Source organism: Nerophis lumbriciformis, linkage group LG01, assembly GCF_033978685.3.
Source record: "Nerophis lumbriciformis linkage group LG01, RoL_Nlum_v2.1, whole genome shotgun sequence".
Taxonomy (NCBI): domain Eukaryota; kingdom Metazoa; phylum Chordata; class Actinopteri; order Syngnathiformes; family Syngnathidae; genus Nerophis; species Nerophis lumbriciformis.
In genome coordinates this window covers 69563439-69584457 of record NC_084548.2, presented here as the reverse complement: position 1 = coordinate 69584457, position 21019 = coordinate 69563439, and the positions used below count along the sequence as shown (strand labels likewise).

At 33.8% G+C, this 21019-nt stretch overlaps 1 protein-coding gene across 3 annotated transcripts in view; it reads left to right on the top strand.

Moving 5' to 3' along the window:
* The first annotated feature begins 363 nt into the window (after positions 1–363).
* Positions 364–21019, top strand: part of zbtb48 (zinc finger and BTB domain containing 48) — a 29532-nt gene continuing 8876 nt past the window's right edge. The window contains exons 1-6 of one of the 3 annotated variants that reach the window (XM_061925118.1): positions 364–391; positions 4496–5100; positions 14739–14992; positions 15054–15159; positions 16943–17035; positions 19805–19891. In XM_061925118.1, the coding sequence (XP_061781102.1) occupies positions 4498–5100; positions 14739–14992; positions 15054–15159; positions 16943–17035; positions 19805–19891 (1143 nt within the window). In that variant the 5' untranslated portion in view covers positions 364–391; positions 4496–4497. Of the gene's footprint in view, positions 392–525; positions 605–4492; positions 5101–14738; positions 14993–15053; positions 15160–16942; positions 17036–19804; positions 19892–21019 lie in introns of those variants that run through there. The other 2 variants (XM_061925099.1, XM_061925109.1) reach the window with 2 other exon arrangements.

Genomic DNA, 21019 nt, shown 5'->3' with positions numbered 1-21019 from the left:
GCTCTCTTTCAGCAAAGTACGCCGTCGTTGTGACGTTAAGTGTTAATGTGCCGCTTTTTAAAAATTATATTTTTGTATGAGTATCTCTACTGTGGTACAACTACTAAACCCTTCATTTCCATTCCGGAGTTCTCACTTCCTTTTCCGGTTACAGTTTTTTTAAATAAACCTTTATGTTTAAATTGCAACATTTACAAACAATTGAGGAATAACAATAATCAAAATAAGTACAAAAACAGTAAAAAAAAACAAAAAAACCCAGTACAAAACATCACCAGGGGGTTGTAAACTCAATAAAGTAACTATAATAGAATGCAATATATATATATATATATAACAAAGTGAAAAGCTTTTCCGGTTACAGTTACGAGCCGACAAGAAGGAAAATAAGGTAAATGGAGCTAGTTTTGCTCTCTTTCAGCAAAGTACACCGTCATTGCCGCGTTAGGTGTTACCGTGCCGCTTTTAAAAAATTATATTTTTCTGTGAGTATTGCTACTGTGGTACAACTACTAAATCCGTCATTTCCATTCCGGAGTTCGGCCTGTCGTGACGTCACTTCCTCTTCCGGTTACAGTTGCGAGCCGACAAGAAGGAAAAGAAGGTAAATGGAGCTAGTTTTGCTCCCTTCCAGTAAATAACGCCGTCGTTGTTGTTTTGAGTGTTACCGCGTAGCTTATACGTAGTTACAAGTCAACATTAAGGTTTCGTCCGTGTTCGTAGAGCTTTTAAAAAGCGGCTGCTGCGCGCCATAATAGCTAAGGGAGCGTCTTGAAAAATGCATGCTACGAAATAAACGTCGAGGTTCCCCATTAATTGTTGTATCTATATAATGGAAATGTACGATAAATATTAGGCTGATATGAGGAATTACGTCATAACACCGATAACCATGAAAATGTATGACCTAACAAGATTGTGCTGTGCGTGGGTGAGGCCAGGTGAGCATATCAGGCGCTCCCTTTCCCTAGCCCGTGCCGTAAACAGCCTGTCGTAAAACTCTGTCCCGAGTAAACAAACATGGCAGAGAATAATAATAATAGATTTTATTTGTAAAAAGCACTTTACATTGAGTAAACAACCTCAAAGTGCTACAGTGTATTAGAAAAATAAAAAGATAATACAAAATAAGTAAACAATTTTAAAAGCATCCACAGTCTGTGGTGCCCTCAGGTGGTCAGGGAGAGCGTTCCACAGATTGGGAGCGGCGGAGCAGAAAGCCCGATCTCCCATAGTTCGTAGCTTTGTCCTCGGAGGTTGGAGGAGGTTAGCCTGTCGTGTGGAGGATTTGGGGGTGAGTAGTTCTTTGAGGTAGAGGGGGGCATTTCCATGGAGGCACTGGTTTTGAGAGTTATGTTTCTGGTTGGAAATATTGTATTATACTACTGAATATTATTTTTGACAATTTAGTAAGCACGTCTGTAGAAATGCTCGGTCAAAGACAACCAATATGTATCCCACTGGACAGCCATTAAAAAAAAAATATATATATATACTGTTAATACACAGGTGTCAAACTCAAGGCTAGGGGCCAAATTTGGCCCAGCGTATTATTTTATGTGGCCCTTGAAAGCCTGGAAATAATATACGTTAATAAAATGCTTAATCTTTTCTTACTAAATTATTAGTTTTTTCCCTTTTGACATTAAAAAAGCATGTGCTGCATGCAATTGCATATCTTTTAAAATGCAGTGTTATAAAAATGTAAATATATTATCATGTATTCCAAAAATATTGTTTGTTAAAATAAAGATAAAATACTGTACTTAAATATCTGCATGACTTCTGATTTCAAAACAAATCAAATTGTAGAATGTAAAATTGACAATAGATTTTACGGTCAAATTCCGCTGACTTGAGTTCCATCCATCTTCTTCGACTTATCCGAGGTCGGGTCGCGGGGGCAGCAGCCTAAGCAGGGAAGCCCATACTTCCCTCTCCCCAGCCACTTCGTCCAGCTCCTCCCGGGGGGATCCCAAGGCGTTCCCAGGCCAGCCGGGAGACATAGTCTTCCCCGTGGCCTCCTACCGGTCGGACATGCCCGAGACTTTTAGAGTTTTTAACCATAAAATCAACTTTGGAACTGTTTTTTTCCATATACACTAAAACATTAAAAAATAAACATTAAAACAGCAAGATTTTACGGTCTAAACTAAACTGGCTGCTTTGTTGCTTGATTTTCCATATACACTAAAACATTAAAAAACAAACAAACAAAAAACATTAAAACTGCAAGATTTTACGGTAAATACTAAACTAAACCGGCAGCTCTGTTGCTTGATTTTTCCTGCTAAAAACAGTGGTATTGTTTTTACATTTATTAAAACATTTTATATGCTGTAAAAACAAACACTGCTTTTACTGTCAAATTCTGGTGACTGAGCTGCCAGTTTTTAAAGTAAAATGTAAATATTTTTTTTTTGCAGCTTATGTAAAAAAAATATATTGTTAATGTATTTTATGTATGTATATATATATATTCATATTACTCACAGAAAGATTTTACGGTAAAAACTAAACTAAACTGGCAGCTCCGTTGCTTGATCTTTTCCCGCTAAAAACAGTGGTATTGTTTTTACATTTATTTCATTTTTTTATAAGCTGTAAAAAAAAACAACTGCTTTCACTGTAAAATTCTAACACTAAAACATTAAAAAACAACATTAAAACAGCAGGGTTTTATGGTAAAAACTAAACTAAACTGGCAGCTCCGTTGCTTGATTTTTCCCGCTAAAAACAATGGTATTGTTTTTACATTTATTAAAAAATTGTATATGCTGTAAAAAAAAACCCCACTGCTTTTACTGTAAAATTCTAACACTAAAACATTAAAAAAAACATTAAGAGCAGGGTTTTATGGTAAAAACTAAACTAAACTGGCAGCTCTGTTGCTTGATTTTTCCCGCTAAAAACAGTGGTATTGTTTTTACATAACATTTTTTATATGCTGTAAAAAAAAAACCCACTGCTTTTACTGTAAAATTCTAACACTAAAACATTGAAAAACAAACATTAAAACAGCAGGGTTTTATGGTAAAAACTAAACTAAACTGGCAGCTCCTTTGCTTGATTTTTCCCGCTAAAAACAATGGTATTGTTTTTACATTTATTAAAAAATTGTATATGCTGTAAAAAAAAACCCACTGCTTTTACTGTAAAATTCTAACACTAAAACATTAAAAAAAACATTAAGAGCAGGGTTTTATGGTAAAAACTAAACTAAACTGGCAGCTCTGTTGCTTGATTTTTCCCGCTAAAAACAGTGGTATTGTTTTACATAACATTTTTTATATGCTGTAAAAAAAAAACCCACTGCTTTTACTGTAAAATTCTAACACTAAAACATTGAAAAACAAACATTAAAACAGCAGGGTTTTATGGTAAAAACTAAACTAAACTGGCAGCTCCGTTGCTTGATTTTTCCCGCTAAAAACAGTGGTATTGTTTTTACATAACATTTTTTTATATGCTGTAAAAAAAACAACCCACTGCTTTTACTGTAAAATTCTAACACTAAAACATTAAAAAACAAACATTAAAACAGCAGGGTTTTATGGTAAAAACTAAACTAAACTGGCAGCTCCGTTGCTTGATTTTTCCCGCTAAAAACAGTGGTATTGTTTTTACATTTGTTAAATTTTTGTTTTTGTTGTTAAAACACTGCTTTTACTGTAAATTTCTGGTGACTGAGCTGCCAGTTTTTAAAGTAAAATGTAAATATTTTTTTTGCAGCTTATGTAAAAAAAAAAAATATATATTGTTAATGTATTATATATATTTAAATATATATATATATACATATAATATATAAATATATATATAAATGTATGTATGTATATATATATATATATATATATATAAAAAACAAATATATATATATATATATATAATATTTATATATACTGTATATATATACATATACCGGTATATATGTATGTATGTGTGTGTATATATATATATACATTTTTATATATATATATATATTATAAAATATATATATATATATATATATAAAAACAAATATATATATATATATATATATAAAATATTTATGTTTATACTGTATATATATATATATATATATATATATATATATACATACATGTGTGTATATATATATATATATATATATATATATATATATATACACATTACATATATATATATATATACATGTGTATATATATATATATATATATATATATATATATATATATACACATTACATATATATATATATATATATATATATATATATGTATATATATATATATATATATATATATATATATATATATGTATATATATATATATATATATATATATATATATATATATATATATATATATATATACACATATATACATGTATATACATATATTACTCATTGTTAAAAGCGACAACCATAACTGCGCTGTGTTTGATACCCCCTGTGTTAATATGTAAACATATGTTGAGGTAATATAAAAAAAAAAAGTGCATTTGTTTCAGTAGAAATGCGCGCTGCCACGCACGCCCAGCGTGTCCTGTCCACCTTGAACCAGCAGAGGGCGGCAGGGAGTTTCTGCGACACCCTGCTGAAAGTGTCGGACGGCGCCATCTACGCCGCCCACCGCGGCGTCCTCGCCTGCTTCAGCCGCGCCTTCCAGGGCGCCGACATGTCCGCCGCCAAAGAGCTGAGCCTCCAGGAGTGCTGCGGCGAGGGCCTGGAGGTGCTGCTGGACTTTGTCTACACGGGACAACTCAAGCTGGACCCCGGCGTCCTGGACAAGGTGCAGAGCGCGGCGGACAGCCTGTGCGTCCCCGAGGCGCTGGCGCTGTGTCAGCGATTCCGCGACACGCCCGCGGACGCTCCTCTCAAGCGGGGGCGAGGCAGGCCGAGAAAGACGGAGACGGACGTCTTTTTGGAAGATAAAACGGCGACGAGCGCCAAAGAGGAGTGCGGCTCGGACGCGCTCGCAGGAAGCGTGAACGCGCTCGCCACCACCCGCTCCGGTCGAGTGGTCAAAGGTCCCAGACGGCTGATGGCGGACGAGGACGATGGAGCCCCGCCTACTTTTTGCCACGACATCGCTGAGCAGACGACGGGTGAGAGTCAGGTAAGTGCATCAAAGACATCATTTCAACACAACACGCCTGTTTGGTAGGAAGTCTTCGCCAAAAGCTGCCTAGCAAATTATCATTTTCAATTTTATAAGAAATCACCTATTACCATTTTTTATTTTTTTTATACAAGCATACAAAATATTGTACTACAAAAAAGGGAATTTATTAATGTAATTTTCAAGTCATAACATTAAAAAATATTTCACATGAATGACATTACGGAAAAAAAAAACAAGCATAATTCTTCGAAGAAAAGTTGTAACTTAATGAGACTTGTGTCATAATACGATAAAAACATGTTTAATTATACAAGAGTATTAGAAAAATATAAACATTAAGAAAGTCGTAACGTACAAAAAAATATTTCACATGAATAAAATTGGAATTTTGAGAGATTTGTCATAACATTACGAAAGGTATTTATGCTCTTCGTGTTTTCTTGTTAAGTAAACTTGTCTTTTTTTCTACGTAATGTTACGGATTATGAGTTTCATTAAATTACGATTTAGAATAATTATCCTTAGTTTTCTTGTAATTTAATGACAAGAGTCTTGTAAATTTACAATCCTATTCTGGAAGAAAAAAAAATTCTTATGTTTTGACTTTTTAAAATATATTTTTACAATACATGAGTATATTCTCGTAATGCAACTTTTTATCGCAATGTCTCATTAAATTACGACTTTGAAGAATTATCGTTAGTTTTCTTGTAATTTAATGACAAAAGTCTTGTAAATTTACAATCCTATTCTGGAAGAAAAAACAATTCTTATGTTTTGACTTTTTAAAATATGTTTTTACAATACATGGGTATATTCTCGTAATACAACTTTTTATCGCAATGTCTCATTAAATTACGACTTTGAAGAATTATCGTTAGTTTTCTTGTAATTTAATGACAAAAGTCTTGTAAATTTACAACCCTATTCCGGGAAAAAAAATTCTTATGTTTTGACTTTTTAAAATATATTTTTACAATACATGAGTATATTCTCGTAATGCAACTTTTTATCGCAATGTCTCATTAAATTACGACTTTGAAGAATTATCGTTAGTTTTCTTGTAATTTAATGACAAAAGTCTTGTAAATTTACAATCCTATTCTGGGAAAAAAAATTCTGATGTTTTGACTTCTTAAAATATATATTTTTCATTTACTTTTTTACAATACATGAGTATATTCTCGTAATACAACTTTTTATCGCGATGTCTCATTAAATTACGACTTTGAAGAATTATCATTAGTTTTTTTGTAATTTTATGACAAAAGTCTTGTAAATTTACAATCCTATTGTGGAAGAAAAAAAATTCTTATGTTTTGACTTTTTAAAATATATTTTTACAATACATGAGTATATTCTCGTAATACAACTTTTTATCGCGATGTCTCATTAAATTACGACTTTGAAGAATTATCGTTAGTTTTCTTGTAATTTTATGACAAAAGTCTTGTAAATTTACAATCCTATTCCGGGAAAAAAAATTCTTATGTTTTGACTTTTTAAAATATATTTTTACAATACATGAAGTATATTCTCGTAATACAACTTTTTATCATAATGTCTCATTAAATTACGACTTTGAAGAATTATCGTTAGTTTTCTTGTAATTTTATGACAAAAGTCTTGTAAATTTACAATCCTATTCCGGGAAAAGAAATCCTTATGTTTTGACTTCTTAAAATATATTTTTTTCATTTACTTTTTTACAATACATGAGTATATTCTCGTAATACAACTTTTTATCGCGATGTCTCATTAAATTACGACTTTGAAGAATTATCGTCAGTTTTCTTGTAATTTAATGACAAGAGTCTTGTAAATTTACAATCCTATTCTGGAAGAAAAAAAAATTCTTATGTTTTGACTTTTTAAAATATGTTTTTACAATACATGAGTATATTCTCGTAATATAACATTTTATCGCAATGTCTCATTAAATTACGACTTTGAAGAATTATCGTTAGTTTTCTTGTAATTTTATGATAAAAGTCTTGTAAATTTACAATCCTATTCTGGAAGAAAAAAAAATTCTTATGTTTTGACTTTTTAAAATATATTTTTACAATACATGAGTATATTCTCGTAATGCAACTTTTTATCGCAATGTCTCATTAAATTACGACTTTGAAGAATTATCGTTAGTTTTCTTGTAATTTAATGACAAAAGTCTTGTAAATTTACAATCCTATTCTGGGAAAAAAAATTCTGATGTTTTGACTTCTTAAAATATATATTTTTCATTTACTTTTTTACAATACATGAGTATATTCTCGTAATACAACTTTTTATCGCGATGTCTCATTAAATTACGACTTTGAAGAATTATCATTAGTTTTTTTGTAATTTTATGACAAAAGTCTTGTAAATTTACAATCCTATTGTGGAAGAAAAAAAATTCTTATGTTTTGACTTTTTAAAATATATTTTTACAATACATGAGTATATTCTCGTAATACAACTTTTTATCGCGATGTCTCATTAAATTACGACTTTGAAGAATTATCGTTAGTTTTCTTGTAATTTTATGACAAAAGTCTTGTAAATTTACAATCCTATTCCGGGAAAAAAAATTCTTATGTTTTGACTTTTTAAAATATATTTTTACAATACATGAAGTATATTCTCGTAATACAACTTTTTATCATAATGTCTCATTAAATTACGACTTTGAAGAATTATCGTTAGTTTTCTTGTAATTTTATGACAAAAGTCTTGTAAATTTACAATCCTATTCCGGGAAAAAAAATTCTTATGTTTTGACTTTTTAAAATATATTTTTACAATACATGAAGTATATTCTCGTAATACAACTTTTTATCATAATGTCTCATTAAATTACGACTTTGAAGAATTATCGTTAGTTTTCTTGTAATTTTATGACAAAAGTCTTGTAAATTTACAATCCTATTCCGGGAAAAGAAATCCTTATGTTTTGACTTCTTAAAATATATTTTTTTCATTTACTTTTTTACAATACATGAGTATATTCTCGTAATACAACTTTTTATCGCGATGTCTCATTAAATTACGACTTTGAAGAATTATCGTCAGTTTTCTTGTAATTTAATGACAAGAGTCTTGTAAATTTACAATCCTATTCTGGAAGAAAAAAAAATTCTTATGTTTTGACTTTTTAAAATATGTTTTTACAATACATGAGTATATTCTCGTAATACAACATTTTATCGCAATGTCTCATTAAATTACGACTTTGAAGAATTATCGTTAGTTTTCTTGTAATTTTATGATAAAAGTCTTGTAAATTTACAATCCTATTCTGGAAGAAAAAAAAATTCTTATGTTTTGACTTTTTAAAATATATTTTTACAATACATGAGTATATTCTCGTAATGCAACTTTTTATCGCAATGTCTCATTAAATTACGACTTTGAAGAATTATCGTTAGTTTTCTTGTAATTTAATGACAAAAGTCTTGTAAATTTACAATCCTATTCTGGGAAAAAAAATTCTGATGTTTTGACTTCTTAAAATATATATTTTTCATTTACTTTTTTACAATACATGAGTATATTCTCGTAATACAACTTTTTATCGCGATGTCTCATTAAATTACGACTTTGAAGAATTATCATTAGTTTTTTTGTAATTTTATGACAAAAGTCTTGTAAATTTACAATCCTATTGTGGAAGAAAAAAAATTCTTATGTTTTGACTTTTTAAAATATATTTTTACAATACATGAGTATATTCTCGTAATACAACTTTTTATCGCGATGTCTCATTAAATTACGACTTTGAAGAATTATCGTTAGTTTTCTTGTAATTTTATGACAAAAGTCTTGTAAATTTACAATCCTATTCCGGGAAAAAAAATTCTTATGTTTTGACTTTTTAAAATATATTTTTACAATACATGAAGTATATTCTCGTAATACAACTTTTTATCATAATGTCTCATTAAATTACGACTTTGAAGAATTATCGTTAGTTTTCTTGTAATTTTATGACAAAAGTCTTGTAAATTTACAATCCTATTCCGGGAAAAGAAATCCTTATGTTTTGACTTCTTAAAATATATTTTTTTCATTTACTTTTTTACAATACATGAGTATATTCTCGTAATACAACTTTTTATCGCGATGTCTCATTAAATTACGACTTTGAAGAATTATCGTCAGTTTTCTTGTAATTTAATGACAAGAGTCTTGTAAATTTACAATCCTATTCTGGAAGAAAAAAAAATTCTTATGTTTTGACTTTTTAAAATATGTTTTTACAATACATGAGTATATTCTCGTAATACAACATTTTATCGCAATGTCTCATTAAATTACGACTTTGAAGAATTATCGTTAGTTTTCTTGTAATTTTATGATAAAAGTCTTGTAAATTTACAATCCTATTCTGGAAGAAAAAAAAATTCTTATGTTTTGACTTTTTAAAATATATTTTTACAATACATGAGTATATTCTCGTAATGCAACTTTTTATCGCAATGTCTCATTAAATTACGACTTTGAAGAATTATCGTTAGTTTTCTTGTAATTTAATGACAAAAGTCTTGTAAATTTACAATCCTATTCTGGGAAAAAAAATTCTGATGTTTTGACTTCTTAAAATATATATTTTTCATTTACTTTTTTACAATACATGAGTATATTCTCGTAATACAACTTTTTATCGCGATGTCTCATTAAATTACGACTTTGAAGAATTATCATTAGTTTTTTTGTAATTTTATGACAAAAGTCTTGTAAATTTACAATCCTATTGTGGAAGAAAAAAAATTCTTATGTTTTGACTTTTTAAAATATATTTTTACAATACATGAGTATATTCTCGTAATACAACTTTTTATCGCGATGTCTCATTAAATTACGACTTTGAAGAATTATCGTTAGTTTTCTTGTAATTTTATGACAAAAGTCTTGTAAATTTACAATCCTATTCCGGGAAAAAAAATTCTTATGTTTTGACTTTTTAAAATATATTTTTACAATACATGAAGTATATTCTCGTAATACAACTTTTTATCATAATGTCTCATTAAATTACGACTTTGAAGAATTATCGTTAGTTTTCTTGTAATTTTATGACAAAAGTCTTGTAAATTTACAATCCTATTCCGGGAAAAGAAATCCTTATGTTTTGACTTCTTAAAATATATTTTTTTCATTTACTTTTTTACAATACATGAGTATATTCTCGTAATACAACTTTTTATCGCGATGTCTCATTAAATTACGACTTTGAAGAATTATCGTTAGTTTTCTTGTAATTTAATGACAGGAGTCTTGTAAATTTACAATCCTATTCTGGAAGAAAAAAAAATTCTTAGGTTTTGACTTTTTAAAATATATTTTTACAATACATGAGTATATTCTCGTAATACAACTTTTTATCGCAATGTCTCATTAAATTACGACTTTGAAGAATTATCGTTAGTTTTCTTGTAATTTAATGACAAAAGCCTTGTAAATTTACAATCCTATTCTGGAAGAAAAAAAAATTCTTATGTTTTGACTTTTTAAAATATATTTTTACAATACATGAGTATATTCTCGTAAAACAATTTTTTATCGCGATGTCTCATTAAATTACGACTTTGAAGAATTATCGTTAGTTGTCTTGTAATTTTATGACAAAAGTCTTGTAAATTTACAATCCTATTCTGGAAAAAAAAACAATTCTTATGTTTTGACTTTTTAAAATATATTTTTTTCATTTACTTTTTTTACAATACATGAGTATATTCTCGTAATAAAACTTTATCGCAATGTCTCATTAATTGTTCATCTATATGCCAAGAGAGTTCTGTTGTTTTTAAAGGTCTTCTGTAAAAATGCTAGTCAAAGATTCTCTGTGTAACAGTAGTGATCTGCTATTTTTAAGGGTGTACTGCAAACACACAAGTCAAAGATCATCTATACAACAAAAACAGCCGTCAACAATCCTCTAAATGACGACAATTTAAGAAATCTACTGCAAACACACGAGTCATAAATCCTCTCTATGACATAAGTACTTGTCAAAGATCCTCAATGACAAAACACTAGCCAAAGATCCTTTATATGACAAGAGAGTTCTGCTGTTTTTTAAAGAGCTACTGCAGAAATGCTAGTCAAAGATCATCTAAATGACAAAAGCCCTCTGCTGTTAAGAATCTACTGCAAAAACACTAGTCAAAGATCCTCTATACGACAAGAAAGTTCTACTGTTTTTAAAGATCTACTGTAAAAATGCTAGTCAGAGAGCCTCAAAATGACAAAAATGCTGGTCAAATATCCTCTGTAACATGAGAGCTATATGTTGTTTTAAAGGATGTACTGCAAAAACACTAGTCAAAGATCCTCTATATGACAAGAGGGTTCTACTGTTTTTAAATATCTACTGTAAAAATGCTAGTCAAAAATCCTCAAAATGACAAAAATGCTGGTCAAAGATCCTCTGTAACATGAGAGAGATCTGTTGTTTGTAAGGATGTACTGCAAAAACACCAGTCAAAGATCTTCTACATGGCATAAGTACTAGTCAAGGATCCACCATGACAAAAACACTAGTCAAAGATCCTTTATATGACAGGAGTTTTAAAGATCTACCGTAGAAATGCTTGTCAAGGATCCTCTATATGACAAGAGGGTTTTACGGTTTTTAAAGATCTAATGTAAAAATGCAAGTCAAAGATCCTCGAAATGACAAAAATGCTGGTCAAAGATCCTCTAACATGAGTGATCTGTTGTATTTAAGGATGTACTGCAAAAACACCAGTCAAAGATCCTCTATATGACAAGAGGGTTCTACTGTTTTTAAAGATCTACTGTAAAAATGCTAGTCAAAGATCCTTGAAATGACAAAAATGCTGGTCAAAGATCCTCTAACATGAGAGTGATCTGTTGTATAAGGATGTACTGCAAAAACACTAGTCAAAGATCCTCTATATGACAATAATTTTCTACTGTTTTTAAATCTACTGTAAAAATGCTAGTCAATGATCCTCGAAATGACAAAAATGCTGGTCAAAGATCCCCTATATGACAAGAGGGTTCTACTGTTTTTAGAGATTCACTGTAAAAATGCTAGTCAAAGATCATTGAAATGACAAAAATGCTGGTCAAAGATCCTCTAACATGAGAGTGATCTGTTGTTTTTAAGGATGTACTGCAAAAACACTAGTCAAAGATCCACTATATGACAAGAGGGTTCTACTGTTTTTAAAGATCTACTGTAAAGATGCTAGTCAATGATCCTCGAAATGACAAAAATGCTGGTCAAAGATCCTCTATATGACAAGAGGGTTCTACTGTTTTTAGAGATCTACTGTAAAAATGCTAGTCAAAGATCATTGAAATGACAAAAATGCTGGTCAAAGATCCTCTAACATGAGAGTGATCTGTTGTTTTTAAGGATGTACTGCAAAAACACAAGTCAAAGATCCTCTATATGACAAGAAGGTTCTACTGTTTTTAAAGATCTACTGTAAAAATGCTAGTCAATGATCCTCAAAATGACAAAAATGCTGGTCAAAGATCCCCTATATGACAAGAGGGTTCTACTGTTTTTAGAGATCTACAGTAAAAATGCTAGTCAAAGATCCTTGAAATGACAAAAATGCTGGTCAAAGATCCTCTAACATGAGAGTGATCTGTTGTATTTAAGGATGTACTGCAAAAACACGAGTCAAAGATCCTCTATATGACAAGAAGGTTCTACTGTTTTTAAAGATCTACTGTAAAAATGCTAGTCAATGATCCTCAAAATGACAAAAATGCTGGTCAAAGATCCTCTATATGACAAGAGGGTTCTACTGTTTTTAGAGATCTACTGTAAAAATGCTAGTCAAAGATCCTCTAACATGAGAGTGATCTGTTGTTTTTAAGGATGTACTGCAAAAACCCTAGTTAAAGATCCTCTATATGACAAGAGGGTTCTACTGTTTTTAAAGATCTACTGTAAAGATGCTAGTCAAAGATCCTCAAAATGACAAAAATGCTGGTCAAAGATCCTCTATATGACAAGAGGGTTCTACTGTTTTTAGAGATCTACTGTGAAAATGCTAGTCAAAGATCATCGAAATGACAAAAATGCTGGTCAAAGATCCTCTAACATGAGTGATCTGTTGTATTTAAGGATGTACTGCAGAAACACGAGTCAAATATCCTCTATATGACAAGAGGGTTCTACTGTTTTTAAAGATCTACTGTAAAGATGCTAGTCAAAGATCCTCTAACATGAGAGTGATCTGTTGTTTTTAAGAATGTACTGCAAAAACACTAGTCAAAGATCCTCTATGACAAGAGTGTTCTACTGTTTTTAGAGATCTACTGTAAAAATGCTAGTCAAAGATCCTTGAAATGACAAAAATGCTGGTCAAAGATTCTCTAACATGAGAGTGATCTGTTGTATTTAAGGATGTACTGCAAAAACAATAGTCAAAGATCCTCTATATGACAAGAAGGTTCTACTGTTTTTAAAGATCTACTGTAAAAATGCTAGTCAAAGATCCTCGAAATGACAAAAATGCTGGTCAAAGATCCCCTACATGGCAAGAGGGTTCTACTGTTTTTAGAGATCTACTGTAAAATTCTAGTCAAAGATCATCGAAATGACAAAAATGCTGGTCAAAGATCCTCTAACATGAGTGATCTGTTGTATTTAAGGATGTACTGCAAAAACACTAGTCAAAGATCCTCTATATGACAAGAGGGTTCTACTGTTTTTAAGATATACTGTAAAAATGCTAGTCAAAGATCCTCGAAATGACAAAAATGCTGGTCAAAGATCCTCTATATGACAAGAGGGTTCTACTGTTTTTAGAGAGCTATTGTAAAAATGCTAGTCAAAGATCATCGAAATGACAAAAATGCTGGTCAAAGATCCTCTAACATGAGTTATTTGTTTTTAAGGATGTACTGCAAAAACACTCGTCAAAGATCCTCTATATGACAAGAGGGTTCTACTGTTTTTAAAGATCTACTGTAAAGATGCTAGTCAAAGATCATCGAAATGACAAAAATGCTGGTCAAAGATCCTCTAACATGAGAGTGATTTGTTGTTTTTAAGGATGTACTGCAAAAACACTAGTCAAAGATCCTCTATAACAAGAAGGTTCTACTGTTTTTAAAGATCTACTGTAAAGATCCTCGAAATGACAAAAATGCTGGTCAAAGATCCTCTATATGACAAGAGGGTTCTACTGTTTTTAGAGATCTACTGTAAAAATGCTGGTCAAAGATCCTCTAACATGAGAATGATCTGTTGTATTTAAGGATGTACTGCAAAAACACTCGTCAAAGATCCTCTATTTGACAAGAGGGTTCTACTGTATTTAAAGAGCTGTAAAAATGCTGGTCAAAGATCCTCTGTAACATGACAGTGTTTGGAAGGATGTACTGCAAAAACACCATTCAAAGATCTTCTATACGGCATAAGTACTAGTCAAGGATCCACCATGACAAAAACACTAGTCAAAGATCCTTTATATGACAGGAGTTTTAAAGATCTAGCGTAGAAATGCTAGTCAAAGATCCTCCATGTGATTTGGCAGACAGGAAGTTATTTCTAAAAACGGCACTTTTATGTTATATTTCAATCTGCTGTTTTAAAATGTGTAAAAGGTCACAGCGCCACCATGTGGACACAACACACAATGACACCGTGCCACCTGCAGGCCAGCGAGCAGCCGAGCGACACCAACGACACAGACGCGGGTGAGGACTTTGACACAACCGTCCCGGACTCCGACGAGGAGTACGTTCCCGTCCACCAGTCCGGTCCCGGCGAGACCGCGTCCCTCGCAGCCTCCCAGCCGGAGACCAACGGGGACGACGGCGAAGCGGCGGAGGACGAGTCCAGCAACTCCGTGCAGTGTCCCGTCTGCCGCAAAGTGTTCAAGAGCAAATACTACCTCAAAGTCCACAACAGGTAGAAGACCGTGTTGTTAGCATTGTGGAACTAAAGTCTCATGCTGTTTTTTTTGTCCAAGACGACACACTGGAGAGAAACCCTTTGGTTGCCAGAAATGTGGGAAGCGTTACTTCCGGAAGGAGAATCTGATGATCCATGAGGTCAGACATTGCACCACACCACAGGTGAGGACGATGACATCGTTTATACGCTATATTAAAAGTATTTGGCCATATGAACCTGAAGTGCCATCCCATTCCTAACCCATAGGGTTCAAAATGATGCCGGTCCACCTTTTGCAGCTATTACAGCTTCAGCTCTTCTGGGAAGGCTGTCCACAAGGTTGCGGAGTGTGTCTATAATTTCAAAAGCGCATTGGTGATGTTGGTGGAGAAGTCCTGGCTCTCAGTCTCCGTTCTAATTCATCCCCAAGGTGTTCTATTGGGTTCAGGTCAGGACTCTGTGCAGGCCAGTCAAGGTCATCCACACCAGACTCTTGTCATCCATGTCTTTATGGACCTTGCGTTGTGCACTGGTGCACAGTCATGTTGGAAGAGGAAGACGCCAAACTGTTCCCACAAGGTTGGGAGCATGGAATTGTCCAAAATGTTTTGGTATCCTGGAGCATTCAAAAAGTTCCTTTCACTGGAACTAAGCGGCCGAGCCCAACTCCTGAAAACAACCCCACGCCATAATTCCTCCTCCACCAATGCAGTCCGAAATGTAGCGTTCTCCTGGCAACCTCCAATAGGAGACAGGTCTGGACTACAGGCAGGCCAGTCTAGTACCCGCACTCTTTTACTATGAAGCCACGTTGATGTAACACGTGGCTTGGCATCGTCTTGCTGAGATAAGCAGGGGCGTCCATGGTAACGTTGCTTGGATGGCAACATATGTTGCTCCAAAACCTGTATGTACCTTTCAGCATTAATGGCGCCTTCACAGATGTGTAAGTTACCCATGTCTTGGGCACTAATACACCCCCATACCATCACACATGCTGCCTTTTACACTTTGTGCCTAGAACAATCCGGATGGTTCTTTTCCTCTTTGGTCCGGAGGACACGACGTCCACCGTTTCCAAAAACAATTTGAAATGTGGTCTCGTCAGACCACAGAACACTTTTCCACTTTGTATCAGTCCATCTTAAAAGAGCTCGGGCCCAGCGAAGCCGGCGGCGTTTCTGGGTGTTGTTGATAAGTGGCTTTCGCTTTGCATAGTAGAGTTTTAACTTGCACTTACAGATGTAGCGACCAACTGTAGTTACTGACAGTGGGTTTCTGAAGTGTTCCTGAGCCCATGTGGTGATATCCTTTACACACTGATGTCGCTTTTTGATGCAGTACCGCCTGAGGGATCGAAAGTCACGGGCTTAGCTGCTTACGTGCAGTGATTTCTCCAGATTCTCTGAACCTTTTGATGATATTACAGACAATAGAGGGTGAAATCCCTAAATTCCTTGCAATAGCTGGTTGAGAAATGTTGTTCTTAAACAATTTGCTCAGGCATTTGTTGACAAAAGTGGTGACCCTCGCCCCATCCTTATTTGTGAATGACTGAGCATTTCATGGAATCTACTTTTATACCCAATCATGGCACCCACCTGTTCCCAATTAGCCTGTTCACCTGTGGGATGTTCCAAATAAGTGTTTGATGAGCATTCCTCAACTTTCTCAGTCTTTTTTGCCACTTCTGCCAACTTTTTTGAAACATGCTGCCGGCATCAAGTTCCAAATGAGCTAATATTTGCAAAAAATAACAACGTTTACCAGTTCAAACGTTAAATATTCAATTGAATATAAGTTGAAAAGGATTAGTAAATCATTGTATTCTGTTTTTATTTACCATTTACACAACGTGACAACTTCACTGGTTGTGGGTTTGTATTGACATGGTTTACAAGGAGAGGTTTCAGCCATGTCTTTGAAATGTGATGGATGATGCGTTTGTGTTGGTGTGCATCACAGACCTACACCTGTCCCACCTGCTCCTCCACCTTTCCAGGCAAAGAGGAGCTGCGTGCACACGTGGTGTCACACACGGGACACACGCCCTACAAGGTACGTGCAGGTGACGTCACGCCGCTTAGTGCTGCTGGACTTTTTGTCTTCTAGTGTTGTCCTTTTGTCTTCTAGTGTTGTCTTTTTGTCTTCTAGTGTTGTCTTTTTGTCTTCTAGTGTTGTCTTTTTGTCTTCTAGTGTTGTCCTTGTGTGTTCTAGTGTTGTCTTTTTGTCTTCTAGTGTTGTCCTTTTGTCTTCTAGTGTTGTCCTTTTGTCTTCTAGTGTTGTCTTTTTGTCTTCTAGTGTTGTCCTTTTGTCTTCTAGTGTTGTCCTTTTGTCTTCTAGTGTGTTTTGTCTTCTAGTGTTGTCCTTTTGTCTTCTAGTGTTGTCTTTTTGTCTTCTAGTGTTGTCTTTTTGTCTTCTAGTGTTGTCTTTTTGTCTTCTAGTGTTGTCTTTTTGTCTTCTAGTGTTGTCATTTTGTCTTCTAGTGTTGTCCTTTTGTCTTCTAGTGTGTTTTGTCTTCTAGTGTTGTCCTTTTGTCTTCTAGTGTTGTCTTTTTGTCTTCTAGTGTTGTCTTTTTGTCTTCTAGTGTTGTCTTTTTGTCTTCTAGTGTTGTCCTTTTGTCTTCTAGTGTTGTCTTTTTGTCTTCTAGTGTTGTCCTTTTGTCTTCTAGTGTTGTCTTCTAGTGTTGTCCTTTTGTCTTCTAGTGTTGTCTTTTTGTCTTCTAGTGTTGTCTTTTTGTCTTCTAGTGTTGTCTTTTTGTCTTCTAGTGTTGTCCTTGTGTGTTCTAGTGTTGTCTTTTTGTCTTCTAGTGTTGTCCTTTTGTCTTCTAGTGTTGTCCTTTTGTCTTCTAGTGTTGTCATTTTGTCTTCTAGTGTTGTCCTTTTGTCTTCTAGTGTGTTTTGTCTTCTAGTGTTGTCCTTTTGTCTTCTAGTGTTGTCTTTTTGTCTTCTAGTGTTGTCTTTTTGTCTTCTAGTGTTGTCTTTTTGTCTTCTAGTGTTGTCCTTTTGTCTTCTAGTGTTGTCTTTTTGTCTTCTAGTGTTGTCCTTTTGTCTTCTAGTGTTGTCTTCTAGTGTTGTCCTTGTGTCTTCTAGTGTTGTCTTTTTGTCTTCCGGTGTTGTCTTCTAGTGTTGTCCTTGTGTGTTCTAGTGTTGTCTTTTTGTCTTCTAGTGTTGTCCTTGTGTCTTCTAGTGTTGTCCTTGTGTCTTCTAGTGTTGTCTTTTTGTCTTCTAGTGTTGTCCTTGTGTCTTCTAGTGTTGTCCTTGTGTCTTCTAGTGTTGTCCTTTTGTTTTCCAGTGTTGTCTTTTTGTCTTCTAGTGTTGTCCTTGTGTCTTCTAGTGTTGTCCTTTTGTCTTCCAGTGTTGTCTTTTTGTCTTCTAGTGTTGTCCTTTTGTCTTCCAGTGTTGTCTTTTTGTCTTCTAGTGTTGTCCTTTTGTCTTCCAGTGTTGTCTTTTTGTCTTCTAGTGTTGTCCTTGTGTGTTCTAGTGTTGTCTTTTTGTCTTCCAGTGTTGTCCTTTTGTCTTTTAGTGTTGTCCTTTTGTGTTCTAGTGTTGTCCTTGTGTCTTCTAGTGTTGTCCCTGTGTCTTCTAGTGTTGTCCTTTTGTCTTCCAGTGTTGTCTTTTTGTCTTCTAGTGTTGTCCTTGTGTGTTCTAGTGTTGTCTTTTTGTCTTCCAGTGTTGTCCTTTTGTCTTCTAGTGTTGTCCTTTTGTGTTCTAGTGTTGTCCTTGTGTGTTCCAGTGTTGTCTTTTTGTCTTCCAGTGTTGTCCTTTTGTCTGCTAGTGTTGTCTTTTTGTCTTCTAGTGTTGTTTTTTTGTCTTCTAGTGTTGTCTTCTAGTGTTGTCCTTGTGTCTTCTAGTGTTGTCTTTTTGTCTTCCGGTGTTGTCTTCTAGTGTTGTCCTTGTGTCTTCTAGTGTTGTCCCTGTGTCTTCTAGTGTTGTCTTTTTGTCTTCTAGTGTTGTCTTTTTGTCTTCTAGTGTTGTCTTTTTGTCTTCTAGTGTTGTCCTTTTGTCTTCCAGTGTTGTCCTTTTGTGTTCTAGTGTTGTCTTTTTGTCTTCTAGTGTTGTCCTTTTGTCTTCTAGTGTTGTCCTTTTGTGTTCTAGTGTTGTCCTTGTGTGTTCCAGTGTTGTCTTTTTGTCTTCCAGTGTTGTCCTTTTGTCTGCTAGTGTTGTCTTTTTGTCTTCTAGTGTTGTTTTTTTGTCTTCTAGTGTTGTCCTTTTGTCTTCTAGTGTTGTCCTTTGTCTCCTAGTGTTGTCCTTTTGTCTTCCAGTGTTGTCCTTTTGTGTTCTAGTGTTGTCCTTGTGTGTTCTAGTGTTGTCTTTTTGTCTTCCAGTGTTGTCCTTTTGTGTTCTAGTGTTGTCCTTGTGTGTTCTAGTGTTGTCCTTGTGTGTTCCAGTGTTGTCTTTGTCTTCCAGTGTTGTCTTTGTCTTCCAGTGTTGTCCTTTTGTCTGCTAGTGTTGTCCTTTTGTCTTCTAGTGTTGTCCTTTTGTCTTCTAGTGTTGTCTTTTTGTCTTCTAGTGTTGTCCTTTTGTCTTTTAGTGTTGTCCTTTTGTCTTCTAGTGTTGTCTTTTTGTCTTCTAGTGTTGTCCTTTTGTCTTCTAGTGTTGTCTTTTTGTCTTTTAGTGTTGTCCTTTTGTCTTCTAGTGTTGTCTTTTTGTCTTCTAGTGTTGTCCTTTTGTCTTCTAGTGTTGTCTTTTTGTCTTCTAGTGTTGTCCTTTTGTCTTCTAGTGTTGTCCTTTTGTCTTCTAGTGTTGTCTTTTTGTCTTCTAGTGTTGTCCTTTTGTCTTCTAGTGTTGTCCTTTTGTCTTCTAGTGTTGTCTTTTTGTCTTCTAGTGTTCAACGTGTGCAGAACACTTCATGTACAAGAAGAACCTGACGGCTCACATGATGAAGGTCCACGGACACCCCAAACCACACGCTGTGAGTCCATTTAGGCAATCACAGATGCCACCAGTGGACCTCAAAGATCCTCTACATAACACCAGAGTCCTCTGCTGTTCTTAGGAAGCTACAGCAAAAACACTGGTCAACAGTAATCTATATTATGATAAAAACACTAGTCAAAGATCCTCTATATTATGACAAAAATACTAGTTAAAGTTCCTCTATATGACAGGAGCTGTTTTCAAGCATGTACGGTACTGCAAAAACTCCAGACAAAGATCCTCTATATGAAAAAAATTGTAGTCAAAGATTCTCTTTAATGACAGGTGCCCTCTGCTGTTTTTAGGAAGCCACAGCAAAAATACTAGTCAAAGATCCTCTATATTATGACAAAACACTAGTTAAAGATCCTTTATATGACAGGAGTGATCGGCTGTTATCAAGGATGTACTGCAAAAACTCCAGACAAAGATCCTCTATGTGACAAAAATTATAGTCAAAGATTCTCTTTATTGACAGGAGCCCTCTGCTGTTTTATAAGAAGCTACAGCAAAAACACTAGTCAAAGATCTTCTATATAACACAGAGTCCTCTGCTGTTTAATAGGAAGCTACAGCAAAAACACGAGTCAACAGTCCTCTATATTATGACAAAAACACTAGTTAAAGATCCTCTATATGATTAAAAACACTAGTCAAAGATCCTCTATATTTCACCAGAGTCATCTGCTGTCTTTAGGAAGCTACAGCAAAAACACTAATCAACAGTCCTCTATATTATGACAAAAACACTAGTCAAAGATCTTCTATATGACAAAAATTCTAGTCAAAGATCCTCTATATGACAAAAATTCTAGTCAAAGATCCTCTATACATCACCAGAGTCCTCTGCTGTCTTTAGGAAGCTACAGCAAAAACACTAATCAACAGTCTTCTATATTATGACAAAAACACTAGTCAAAGATCCTCTATATGAAAAAAATTCTAGTCAAAGATCCTCTATACATCACCAGAGTCCTCTGATGTCTTTAGGAAGCTACAGCAAAAACACTAATCAACAGTCTTCTATATTATGACAAAAACACTAGTCAAAGATCCTCTATATGAAAAAAATTCTAGTCAAAGATCCTCTATACATCACCAGAGTCCTCTGATGTCTTTAGGA